At 35.0% G+C, this 14,287-nt stretch overlaps 1 protein-coding gene across 5 annotated transcripts in view; it reads right to left on the reverse strand.

Annotated features, from left to right (window-relative positions):
* Nucleotides 1-14,287, reverse strand: part of NALCN (sodium leak channel, non-selective) — a 231,773-nt gene that overhangs the window by 75,423 nt on the left and 142,063 nt on the right. For all 5 annotated transcript variants that reach the window (XM_021530247.2, XM_021530244.2, XM_021530245.2 and 2 more), the window contains one exon: nucleotides 11,409-11,483. In XM_021530247.2, coding sequence (XP_021385922.2) covers nucleotides 11,409-11,483 — 75 coding nt within the window. The remainder of the gene's footprint in view (nucleotides 1-11,408; nucleotides 11,484-14,287) is intronic.

Below are 14,287 nucleotides of genomic sequence, written 5' to 3' on the forward strand. Positions count from 1 at the left end.
AAAATTGTCACATTATTGTGAGCTTAGGGAGAGCCACGGAAATTTCCACACATAAAAATATGCATTCTCAGCCATACCTTAAAGACAAACAAGTATCTGTTGAAATTCTTGCCATCTCTTACAAATTGCAACTTTCAAAAAGTTTCCACAAGCATTTTTTTCCCACTTTTCTTCACTAATACTTAAATATATTACAGGTTTTCAAGTTAGCTTTTCAGGGCAAACACATTAGAAACAAAAAGAAAATAAGATTGGTGGCAAATATAAATGTAAATCACATTGTGGCTCACATGGAGAAAATCTGCTACAACTCCTGAACTCCTGTAGGAGTTCAGGAGTACAACTCCTGAACTCATCTGCAGTTTCAGCAAATGAGCTCTAAAATTTGATCTTCTAGAACTGAAGCAGAAAATAATTTTCTTCTGATATCAGGAAGGCTTTTTAGAGAAGCTTGATCTGTTGATAAAACAATTCAAAGATTAAAAATAACAGACACCATTAACAGTTTCAGTTCCTAGAGCTATTGCAAACAGCTTGATTATATTTTCTCAACTCTTAAATCCACATTAAGAAAAAGCTTTTATTTTTGTATTGTTTCTGGCAACCCATGATGCCATAATTATACATTCAATTATCCTTCATAGCAGACAAGCTTTCTTCTCCTACCAGAACCAAGGTTAGGTAGAACTTGGCCTCACTCATAGTACTGGAGAACATGGACTCCACTTTGGCAGACAGTCAGATTTTAACTCATCATCTTTCTATGACCAGTTCTGTGGAGGACACATTTCTGTTAGCCCTCATGTCTGCAAGGCTCTCACAGGGGCTTAATTATGAAGACTTCTTGACAAAAACAATGGATGAATGCAGAAATATTTATTCTTAGAAGCTCACAGTTAAAGAAAAATAAGTGGTGCACTTAGTTCAGGTTGCTCCCTTTATTTGTTCTACAGACAGTAATATAAAAAGGCAGCAGCAGGAGCATCTAGCAGAAGCTATAAAAATAGCAGGTATTTTCACTAGAGAAATAAAAAATAGCATGTATTTCCACTTTTTCAGTTGTTTGAACTGCTTTACATGAACATGTTATGAATATCTGAATGGCAAGAGTGTATAGAAACCAATTTTCACAGCTAAGTATCTAGAAATAGTGAAAAAAGCCAACAAAAAATCAAAATGCATAAATATACAGATTGACTGCTTCACCAATCATCATAAATGTATACTCAAGAGGTCTTCTCTTCCTGGTATCTAATTTCAACAGAACAACAGCAAAACCCTCAAACCTCAAAATGAGTTAAAAATCTGCAACCATCCCAAGTACTGAAAGCAGAAAGATGCTATGTGTGCAAGAGACAAAATAGCTAATGGAGGATTATTAGGTTGCAGACCTGACTTCTATATTTCATTCTTGAAAGCATTATTAAAACATTTTTATCTCTTTATCAGCATGACTTTCATGTTGGAAACCTGGTTTGTGTGAAAGCTTTGTCTCACATCATGAATTTCAACAATAGGTATATGCCTGGGACACAAAAACACTTATAAAAGATTATTAGAAGGATGTTTTAGTCCAAAAAAGAGTGGAGTAAACATTCCCAGAGCAAGACCCAACTTGAAAAATGAGAGACACCCTTAAAAGTGAGAGATTCAAGGAAACCAGTGCTGCATCTGTGGAGTTATGGAAGCTCTCCTAAGAAATAGATTATTCTGTTGCGAATCTCCAACAGTGGATGGATGAGTAAATTCCTTTGACAATGACCATGGAGAGGTGATCATTGGCACTACGAAATATATTTTCTAATGTATAGAAAAAGATGGCACTAACTGTTTCTGGATGTGAAAGCGAAAGAGCAGTAGCTGAGAAAATGGGATTCATAATGGTGGTGGTGAGTGGAGAAAGGTGATAGGACATTGGCAAGAATAATACTGGAAAAACATAGTAAATGCAAAAAAAGTAATTCCAATATCTTGGTATTGATGCAGCAACATTTCTTAACATATCATTGAAGAGAATATAAAATGGATATCCTCAACATCATTGGCACAGCAGTGAAAGCCACATTCTCTGGGGAAGCAATTATTTCTATATTTTGTCTTTTAAGACCAAACATAATTATAAAGTCTTAGTAGGATACATTAAAATGTGTGACAGTAACATTTTTGACCAATTCCCATAGCAAATGGTGAATGTCTGGTTTCACACAGACCATGCTGCTTTTGCATCTCAGCATACCTTTTGCTCCACAAGTGAGACAGGGCCTTACTGCTTCTGAACCAACTCAGGTGGAGGTCAGGAACCTCTACAAAGACCCTGTCAAATTTGTGCCACATTCTCTTAAAAAATGAACTGAAGTGCCAATGCCAGGCACCTGCTATTCTATGAACCTAAATTCACAAATCCAGGCTTTGTTTTCTGCTGTGAGTGGAGAGAGATCACCAGCTTTCAATGTTGACTTTTATCCTTCTTTGTTGTCATTATCATCTAAGTCCCTAACCTAAATTAGGACCCCAGCCTAGGCACTTCAGTAAGGTGCCTGCTGTTACACACTATGATTTTTGGCTTCATTAATGTGAAAGCACCCATCTGATTAAGTGCCAATGAAATACAGGTTCCTAATTCATTAAACTTGGGTATTTATGTAGTTTAATGTTATCCACTGAAAATCAGGCATTTTGGCTAATTAACTGTCTAGACTTCCCCTGTAACAGAAAAAAGAGAGCACCCTACTTGGATGGGATGAATCATTCCCTGGAGGGTAACTATGACTACAGGCAAGTGCAGATGACTAGCTTACACTACATGCCTAACTTTTTGCACAGTTAACAAAGTGACATGAATCTTGTCCCTTGACACTTTATAAAATTCCAACCTTTATCTAAATGAATGAGAATTTTTTTCCTTGAATATAAGTCTTCAAAAACTCGAAGATAGTTGGTTCTAAACTCGAGAGCTGGATTAAATATAAAACCACTAAAACTTTTGTTATGATGCTTACTGCATAAGCATAAAGTATTATCTTGCTTCATTTTTTTTTCAGTGTATGTCAGAAGATAATCTTCTTTCTTAAAAATAATTGCATTTAAGTGCATAAAGTTTTTTACTCTTGGGAGATTTCTTTTACATGGATTAAAAATGTGAATCCAATTGCTCTGAATTAGCAATGAAAAACACAGACACTGGAATCAAAGTAATAATTGCAAAATCAACAAATGATTACACATGAATTTAGGATCAAAAGTACAAATTTTGCTTCTTCTCTTCACCTTAGAGACAAACCTGAATACTATAGGAATCACAGTAAGAAACTTTTATGTTTGCTCTGGGGATGTAAGTTTGCATCGTTTGGCATATAAATACTGCTGTAGTTAATAAAAAATCCAACTCTATAAGCAAACAAGTATATGTGAGTTTTCAAAAATTAACAGGATACTGTGATGATCAGCCATGCAACAATAAAAACTATTTTATTCTAATTAATATAAATATTTGATTTGCAAATTCTATTCAAATGCACTTTAGAAAAAAATGTAGCAGGACTTATCACTATCTCTTTAGAGACTGACTTGCTTTGTCTTAACTAAAATGAATCAAAATTCCACTTATGTATTCTTGCATAAAAGGGAAGTAGTGTCAAATTCATATTTAGAATATAGAATACATGTCCCAGAACTATCTTTACCAATGCTCAGAAATCAGATACTCTCCCTTTAGATAGTAGGCCAAAAGTCTTATTATAAATTAGGGATTTTTAAATTTGAGTAGTGAAGAAGAAAAAGTAGCTGTGTAGTGATAACAAAAATGGATTAATTGCTGTGTTTCCCTGACAGCAAGAACAGAAAAAAATAGAGTAGATAAGAGGGATTAACACATAAATATTTATTAGGTTTTTAAAATTCTTTTCAAAGATGTCTATCCTGTGGTGCCATATTCTGGACAATTAGGTGGCAGTAGATTCCAGTATAGACTTCCACATTTCCTCCATCACCATCACCATCACCACCAAAAACTTCTAATCTTTATAGAATGAGACTCCATGATAGCTCTGCCATTTTTTACGACACTCAAATCCTATTCTACTCAAATTTTATTCTACCGTAATTGCTCTTTCTTATGAGACAGATTGCCCAATGGATTCCTTTTATTTCTTTTATGCTTTTGCAGTAAAAGCTCTTCAAAGATCTCTATAGTTTGCTTAACGGTTTCTTTTTTCCAAAGCTTCTAAGCATTTCAAAATGTGACTCTGAACCACTGGCATCAAATTGAAGTGTTCAGACATTAAAAATTGTTGAAAACAAGAATCTATCTTAACAGACAAAAGGAGAAAATAATCTATCATTATCTCCAAGCTTATTTATGAAAATGTCTGTTTTCAACATCAAAGAGTTAAAAGTGAGATTTAAGAGAGAAAATGAACATGGCAAAAATCTGTTACTTTTCAAATACAATTCTAAAGGCAGCTCATTTAAAAAAATATATATGTATACTATATGTAGAAAAAAATACATACCATTATATATAGGTGTATATACCTTCATATACCATCATATATAGGGGTGTGTATGTATATATATATACACCAGGATATATAGGTACATATATACATATATATATATATACACACATACCTGTATCAAAGCATTTGCTGCTTTGATATGGATATAAGAAAAAAAAATATTATATGTATTTCATGGTGTGAACCAGAACTGGAGGGAAAGGAGCATGTACATTTGACAAGTAGCTTCATTGGTGAGTGTGTGAATTTAGTCAAATTAGAAGCAAAATGTCCCTGCTGCATATTGTTGTTTACTCCTCCAAGAATTTCTGTTGCCAGGTAGTAAGTATTTTTTGTAATGGATACTATTTGTACTAAAGTTGTGAGCGTGCACTAGTGAGCACAGACATTACGTGTGTGACATGACAGAAATCTGATCTTAATGGATTTTCTAAGTGCAGAGAACTACACTTAGACTGAGATTTCAACCATTTAAAAGTGGATGTATGTTCCTGATTGACTCAAGGGGCCTAAGACCTAAACCCAGCTTTTTTTGATTCCTCATCATACTGGAAATTTGTGCATGAACCTAGGGATGTCACATCAGCTTTGATTTTCCAGTAGAAAAATAGGGACACAATAATCTTGTCTGACACAAACTCTAAACCCTCCAAAGTTGGTAAGCTGGGTTTATTATCACAAACATAAGGTAAACAAATAAAATTTTAATATTGTTAGAATTATATAATTATATAATTATATAATTTATTTAATATAATTTATTTTATGGTGTAATTCCAGGAAATAGGATTACAGAGGTAAGATTACATGGTCAAGAAATCAAACCGTGGCTCATTCTCAGATGGCTTGAGATGCTAGTTCTTTCCCTTGTAGAATTATAAAACAGTAAAATGACCATGCACATGGTTTTAGCCACCAATGGATTAATCCTTATGGTATTTTCACATTTTTTCTGAAATCCAGTTCAGATTATGAAATACTAGGGGTGTAAGAATGAGTGCACTAGGTTAGATCAAAGGTCCATCTGTCCAGTACCCTTTTGCTGACAAGGACCAGCCAAAGGGTTCTGAGATACAAGAACAGATCAAAGACAGTCTGGTTTTATTTCCCATCTGCTTTCCCAGGAAAGGTGGGATATGCACGTGAGAAGCAATGCCATAAAGGTTTCATTGCTGTAAATCACAGATTATGCTGCAGATGAAGGAAAGATAGTTCATACAATGAGGATGGCTTGGGGCTGGCTTCAAATTTTCCTCTAGCTGCCCTATAAAAAAATGTATGTATCTCAAAATTGCCCTCCAAAAGTACCTGCTACTCTTCAGTGACTAGAGAAGGAAATCCAACTGAATATTTCAAACTGCACATACAATGCTATAATATATTGGTGAAGTGAGATGAATTTTACCCCCATGTTCAAACTTTCATAAAATTTTAAGGAACTTCACTGGCTGCAAAAGCTGTTAAAGAAGCAGGTACTAAAACAGTAGAGTAAGCCCAGAATGGAGGAATCAACAAGGCAAATATGAATTTCTCTGTACAGAATGAAGCTATGGGGAACCTAAAGGTTTATAAAATTCTGATTTAAAACAGAAAAAACGTAAAAAATAAAGCCATATTAAGGAGAGAACATAAAACTAGACAAGAATAATACATATACAGGCTTTTATATTAATAATAAAATTTAGAAACCCTCATAGTTGCATTAGAATTTCTGTTACTAAAAACTCCACAATGCTGACACAAAACACATTTCAGAGGCTTGGCAGAAGTAACAGGCAGTAGAATCCTTCAGAATCAGACTGTGCAGAATAGGTGATGTATTATCCAGGTGGAGAGTACCTGGCAGCAGTGAAAAAACTGATGATACATGTTACAGAAATTCTTCAATCAATGCAGTGAATAAAGTAAATGCATATAAAAGCAGCACAGGATCCACGTGCATTGAAACTGTGTCTCGAACTGGAAGAAATATTCTGCACATGTGTAAATGAGGATTATAAAATAATTTCAAAATGCAAAATAGTATTCAAAGCTGAAAGACAAGCAGTAATAACGCTGGGAAGCCTTTATTTAACCTCATGTATGTTTAGGAAAGGGAAGAAGAAAGTTATTAACTTTTTACTCATAAGTGACTCCTTGCTGACTTACATAGCCAGAGAACAGAACACCTAAGTGAAAAAGTATCTCATGGTTTACTACTGAGCAAGAGCTATTTCATGGCATAAATATCAAAAAGCTCTTCTGTAACAGTGATAAAGATGGTCTTATATTCAGATCTTATTTTACAAGTAGAAGGTCAAATCTATCTATTACACTGACTTTCAATTAAAAAAATATTTTAAATCATAAAACTTTTGAAAATAAATTTAAAGGAATGGACAAATGACAGAAACTGGGAAGGGTGGGGGGTGTATGGAGTAGCTTTAAATATCCTGTTTTATTAGCAGAGATATCATGTTTTATCTACCAGCTACAGAAAAAACTCCAAGAAGGTCAACAAGACCAGCAATGTCTAATTGAGTGCAAATAAGACTTAAAAGTAAATGGATATGTTTCAGAAAAGAAAGACATGTGCTAAGCAAAGAATAGAGAAAAAAAAAAATCCAACATAAATTTTAGTGCTTTCTGGTATAAAAATAATGGCAGATCATGAAAGACTATGAGGGAACAGTTTCTAAAGAAATGAACTCTAACAACAAAGCTTTTAAGGACATAAGGAAAGCAAGAAGTCTAAAAGAGAAACAGACTATTAAGTGATTGTGTTCCAAAAAAATAAAACCAAAGCAAGAAATTAAAAAAAGTGTTGGCCATAGACAGGGTCAAAGAAGGCCCTAAACTGTGCAAAAGACTGATCTACAAAAATGTCGGAAAAAACATAAAAGTTTTTGGAAGATAACTGACACAAGGTCAATTTGTTACTCCCTAACACCTGATAGCACTCTCTTAAGACTTCTAAAGGATCTCAGAGATAGCAAGGCTGACATACATAGATAATTTGTAACCTAAATAAATTCTGGAGTGATAGGAAAGGAAAGTGGCAAATGTGACTAACTTTAAAAGAGGGATTCAGGGTAAAGCATGAAAAGTGAGAACCTAATCAGTCTGACTTCATATCTAGGCAAATTGATAAAATGGAGTCAGTAAATATGTGGAAAATATAAGGGGAAAAGTTCAAACAGCTGCTTCAAGAGAACGTCATACTTCAAGGGTGATGAATTTCTACAAAGAAAATCAATGCTTTATCACAAAAGGCAGAAGACATCAAAGAAATCCTCTCAGTTTCTTTTTAACTTCGGGACAACAGTTTAGGGAGAGTGTGGAGAAGACAGGCATAGATGAGAAAGAAGTCGGGATTGTAGCTGATAGATTTCTTGTGCCTAAATTCGATATAATCCATATAACTGCTGATATAATCCATATAACTGCTGTACTGAATGGCAGAGGAAAGGGCCTCATGGCAAGATGAGCAGGATCAGTGTCATACCTGGAGACTCAGTAGTGTGTTGTTGTCAGTCTGGATCACTGCAAGGGTCAAGTTTATTGTACAGATAGATGGTGACTATGAGCTATAGCACAAACACTTTTCACTTGAGCTATGATGGCAGGCATAGACAAGAGTATGAGATGTGGCAGAGGTTGGGAAATGCACTGCAAATAAATAGAGCTGTAAAGATACAGAGAACGATTCTGTTCTTAAACCAGCTGAACGGTGTACTGGAAAAGCAGATTCTATTCTTCTGTGTACCTGTGCTGTTAAGTAAATCACTTAAATTAATCTTTCACAAGTTTTATGTCTGATCTACATACTTACGAGGGGTACCATAAAAAAACCCAAAAAAACCCAAAAAAAAACCAGAAAGGAGATTAATAGTTTTGTCTTTGTAGTAAAACCTGAATACTGTGCAATAAATAATGTACAGGATCACACAATGTACAATAAATAGACTAGTGGCTTATTAAAATGAGCTCTATCTACTCTTTGCACTGAGTCAAGCCTTTTGGAATTATTATTATGTAATAGGGTAATTAAAAACTGAATTATGATTTATATCCTTAACTAAATTGGTACTGGCATATTTAATTCTAAAGGTTTACTTTCTTTTAAATAAATTATATTATAATCATATTTAGAATCTCCTAGTCTTTTAATGCATTTTGCTTTTGTTTCTTAATATTTAAATACATTTACTGAAGCAACATGAATATCAAGTGTTTACATACTATTTTACATTCTAGAGTACATTGCAAATATTAACTAATTATTCCTTTATTAATAATCTGAAAGTTAAGTAATAAAATCTTTCTTATCAAGTTTCAGGAAAGAAATTAAGTCATAACTAAAAAGAACACAGTTCAAAAGGGATTATTAGGCAGGTGTGATTTCTGGCACAGATATATTCTCCTTCCTTCCTAGAAAATCATTCAGTCTTTCATCATCTGAAAATGCCCTGGGACTTGAGCTTTACAACACATAAAGACAGGAAAAAACATACATCCCCAAGGATGGAGAACATTACAATTTCATCATTTTCAACCAATGAATGTCTTTTACATTAACAGCCTGAAATTTGACTTCTCTCTTAGAACACCATTCTTCAATCTTTTAATTATAGATGTCAAAAATTTTTCAGTGCAGCAATAGATTTATTTTTTAATAGAAATAGTCTTGATTAAAACATAACAATTATCTTGCAATCCTGCTTCCTCTTAAAGTCCATTCTTAAAATTGAAAATTTCAAATATCATTCAATTAAAAACTCCTTTTGTTTTATTTTCTGAGATAAGACAACCAATATTTTAACACAGTAGAGCACAGTTACCATCAGCATTGAACTTGTGATACCATTGTATTTACCCCTCAGGAAATCTCTTCTGTTCTAGACACATAAGCAGCTGTACATTCATTCCAGGAACCTCATATCACTGAGCTCCAGGAACTGACCCCTTGCCTCTTTTCACCTTAGGCATTTTTAAAATATGCAACACTTTGTACAACATTAATTTCTTTGCATAAAATACCAGAAGGGAATGCATTTAATAGAACTGAGTAATGCACTATGAGAAGACACTACTGCTCAAGAAAACTTTTCAAACACATAAGTACAAACGAAACAGTGTCAGCCACTTTGGACATTTTCATGCATCAGAATGGTGTATTATATGAATTATAATGCATGTAGAACCCATATACCATTATGCCAGTCAACCCAGCTGATATTTCCAATGGCAAAGTGCTGTGCTCTGGTTAAATTTCCTCTTGGGCCATGGAGTGGCGTGGTAGCTAGAAGATCTGGTGGCTGAGGCAGCAGTTTTTTTCTGGCCCAGCAACACTCTGATGTAGTTATACTGCTACAGTCTCAAAGATATGAAGTTGAGAGATTTTAAAAAAAGTTATATTAATGTCTCGCATTTATGTGTTCTCCATTACTATAACAGAGACAGAATTCCTACCAGGCTAATAAAATTTCATACTGAAATGTGGCAAGCATTGCTAGTGGTGGTCTCTCATTACTGCTCTTTGTTCAGCACTTCCAAAGCAGGTGGCTGAAGCACAAAGTCATGCTGCTGCCATTTAATAAGCAAAGGTATGGACTTTTAAAGTGGTTTATCAATCAAAGATGTTTCGCGCAAAAGCCACTGGATTTCACATCTCAAGCTCTTCACTTTGGAAAATTGATTTGTGCTCTTAACTCATGCAGATACTATGAAAAATTTCCTATAATGATATGACATTGCTGACCATACATCTGAGCCATTTTCATTTCAGATAATTTTACCTCTTGAGACTAGTAAAGAGAAAAATGAATGCCTTGATTTGGCCTATTCAGTTTGCTTACTCAAGACTGTCCTGCCATCCCAAAATCATCTGTAAGATCTTTCACTTATGTAAACTCATGAACTGAAATCCAGTATTTGTGTTTAATTGTCACAGAAAATACTTGTCCTATAAATTTATTTCAAGTTTGCAATACATATAGATATTTAATACTGCATCAGCAAAAGCAGTATTGGTTTCTGCATTGAATTCTATAATGAAAAAATAAAAGTATATAATATTGTCATGTAGAACTTCAGTGTAAAATATCTCAATTGTCTGGGTGATTATCTTTCAAGAATTGAATGAACAGAATTCTATGGCAATTGCTAATGCACATGAAAGCAGCAAATAATAGCTATAAGCCAAATATTACAGAAGAAGTTCCCATGTGTTAGCTCATGCTATTTCATGAATGAAATAGGAAAATGATGACTTTTCCTCTCTTTGTAGAGATTAAAGTACAGTTATATATTTATTTAAAACTATGGATACCTTCCTCTCTGGTGTGCACAAGGTCAGAAAGGCCAACGTGAATCCTTTACTTACATTTGTTCTATGTGATTGACATTTGGGGTTTCAGGCATGAGAGAATGACTTCTTGCTTCCGAAATGAGGAGAATCAATCAAGCAACCTAACTCTTCCAAGCATCTTTAGCCCTCCCCTAATACATTGACCAGAGTGTGCTCTACTGCTCCCTAACTGGACTCTCCCATTACCCTTCCCTGCAGTAGAGCTGCGCTGTGCTCAGAAAGCATGGGCAGGGATATTTTCACTAGGTCATAAGCAAAAAGATGGCCTAGCTGTGATTTGATTTTTGTTTTAATTGCAAGAGTACCTAAATTGAATTTGGTTGAATACTAAAACAAATTCTTACATCTCTTTTACAATATCTTAATTTTTCCTTAAGGTTGCGTGATAGTACAGAATCTAACAAAATACTGCTATTCACTTCCACATGTACTGTTTTGTTCACTGTGATAAAGGTGTTTCCCATCTTTTACTAGATAAAATACCATTAAAGTAAAATGCCTTGTTGAATCTACTTTCAAGTACAATAAAAACATGTTCTTACTTGTTTAAGTTTCTTTAGATCTTCATCAAGTTCCAAGTTGTCCAAAATAACAGCAACAAACAAGCTGAGTAGAATCTACAAAACATTTGTAAATTATTTGTTAAAGCTTATCTTATTTTTCTTAAGAAATATTATTCAATAACATGGAAAAATGACAGCCCTGCTGATGTAAATAGGATTCTTGCCTTTGACATCTGTTGAACTAATATCACCTGCTACTACATATCTGCTAGCCCTTTTGCAAGTGTAAACTTTTTTTATCTTTACAATTATTATGATTTTAAAAGTGCTAAATTCTAGGTTTTATGACCAATGAATTATATATATTTAAGAATATACTCATTAAAATTTACTTCACGTGAAGAGAAAATTAAATTAATCAGAAATAATAACAACAAACAACAATAATAAGAACAATGATAATAAGAGCAACAACAATAATAAAAGAAATGCAAAGCAAAATCCTAAAACATCTTGTAAAGCTAAGGTGGTTTTCAATTAACGTGTGACATTTTAGTCACCTGACAGTCATTTACTTTATGGCTTTCCTTTATGCTCTGAGTGCTTCTGTGAAAAGTAGCTAACTCCACTTTGGAAGATTTGCATGCATCACATATATAGGAGATTCATGTCACAGAAGAGGAAAATAAAGTGCCTTGATTTACTCAACATTAAATATTATTTAGATATGTTTCTAGGAGGAAGAATCCCAGGGAGAAAAAGAAGTTGTATTAGTATCAGATTATATTTCCCTTGTGTACAGATGCTGAACAGAGGCCAAAGAAGCTGAAAATGTCACTGATACAGCTGAGAAGCAGACAGAACTAGGAGTATGGTGGGTAAGGGAGGATACCACTGTTCAGCATATATTATCAGGCAAATTTTATCTAAGGCTGTACATATATGTACACATGCATAAGTTAACAGCTGCCAGCAACTGCCAAGGTTTTATTCTCTGAAGTTCAATGCAAACATCCTCAAATGCACAGAGCTTCTACAGGCAAGCATGAATTTCTGATATACCAGAGAGGTACCAAAAGGTGTCCTAATTCTTTTTTTAAAAAGAGTTATAGGCCTAGAATTTTTCTGTGGTCTTGGACCACTGAGTGACAACTAGAGCAAACATATCCTTCCACCAGTACTTGTAAATGAAGTGTAAGTTTGCCTGTCACACTGGAAATTTATCCCCTACCTATACAGAAGATGAAATTTAAGTTATTTAATATACCAGACAAGGAGTTTGGAACTTAAACTGCATCTAAGTTGAGCAGACCTTATTCCAAGGCAGGATTTGCTTTCGCTCCATAAACTATAAAGGTACAGAAGACACAGGAAGGACTCAGGCCCATAAATTTTAAAAATGTCATTGCTAAGAAAAAAAAAAGTTCTTTTGACAGAAGTTAGTAACTTTGTGGCTTTAGCAGCACACAGAATTTGCTGCAGCTATTCAAAGCAACATATTGTATGTGCCACATAAACAATACATCATATAATTTTCAGCGATCCTACTATGACACTACTATGAACATTGGAAGTAAAGATGGCATTTAGAATAGCAATGCAAGGCAGAATTCTGATAAAATACATAATACCTAGCACCATGTAGGGCCCAGCGAAGTTGACTTTAGTTTCAGGATAGTCTGTGGTGGTGCACGCCCCCATCCCATTCAGGCCACACTATGATCTGAGAAATGCTCATTAGGCCTCAGCCTGGATGAACTGCACTTGGATTAAGCCCCTCTTGAGCCTATCAGAAACACTGTCTGCTCCCAGGAATTAACAGGTGTCTATCAAGCACCTGATTTTAAGCGAAAACATGGGAAACACATTTTCATTGCCTGCCAAACAACCAAGAGGAATAATATTTCTGTTACTGAATGTTCAAAGAAAGTTTTTCAAATTATGGCCAGCATGGAAAATTACTATGACTGAAGCCCACTCTGTAATGATACTATAAACAGTGGTCCAAAGCAAGACCCATCTGAGCTCTCAATTCTCAGAAGAAAGGGTGAATAAGTGTGTCTCACAAACTGATAACTGGAAGGCTGTGGAGCCAGCCAAGGACTACTAGTAATGACAGGCAAAAATCATTGGTAATAACCAAGAACTATAGGTATTAAAATGCCATGAGTAAGAACAAGGTTTGATGGAGAACAGGTTTGAGGCAGAGATAGGGCAGCATTTTTCCACCAGCTAAAATATGACACAGTACAGTGCAAGCACAAGATTGAGTTGGCATGGACATAGGCATGGCATAGGCATGGACTGTAGGGTGGAATTGACACCACCAAAGACCCCCAGAGCCCTCTAACCCATTTCCAGAAAGTCCTGAAAGAACAGACTATGCATGATAATTAATTAGCATAGAAAGAGAGAAACTTGTCCATAAAAAGGCTCCTCCCTAAGCCCAGGCAGCACCCTCCAGTACCCTGAACATCCCAGTGGCCATACCGACACAGACAGATCAACTCTTACTTGCTGGATAGGCACCCCCAGGATCCTGGACATCCCATGAGCTAGACTGGGGCTGCTGAAACCAGGCTCAGTGTCCCCCCAGCTGGATGAATAATGGAAGCAGCACTATTGATCTCTTTTGCTGTCTTTTTCTGTCTCTCTGTCTTTAATTCATGTATACCTCTTTAATGTCTCTTTTCCCTTTCACCTTACTCCATTATCCAAAACCCACTGCCACAGTAGGTCAGGGGCAAACATTTGGCTAACATGTGAAATGGAACTTTCTGATTGTGGACCCTCTGACTTTTGTCATTCCTTTTGACCAACAAGCATTTATGAAAACTACTTCAATCCCTAGTTGCTAATGAAGAATTTTGCTATAAATTTGTTAAGATTTTACAATATGGTGTTTTGCTTCTTTAGAT

The sequence above is a fragment of the Lonchura striata genome, chromosome 2, assembly GCF_046129695.1.
Source record: "Lonchura striata isolate bLonStr1 chromosome 2, bLonStr1.mat, whole genome shotgun sequence".
In the NCBI taxonomy this organism is placed as follows: Eukaryota; Metazoa; Chordata; class Aves; order Passeriformes; family Estrildidae; genus Lonchura; species Lonchura striata.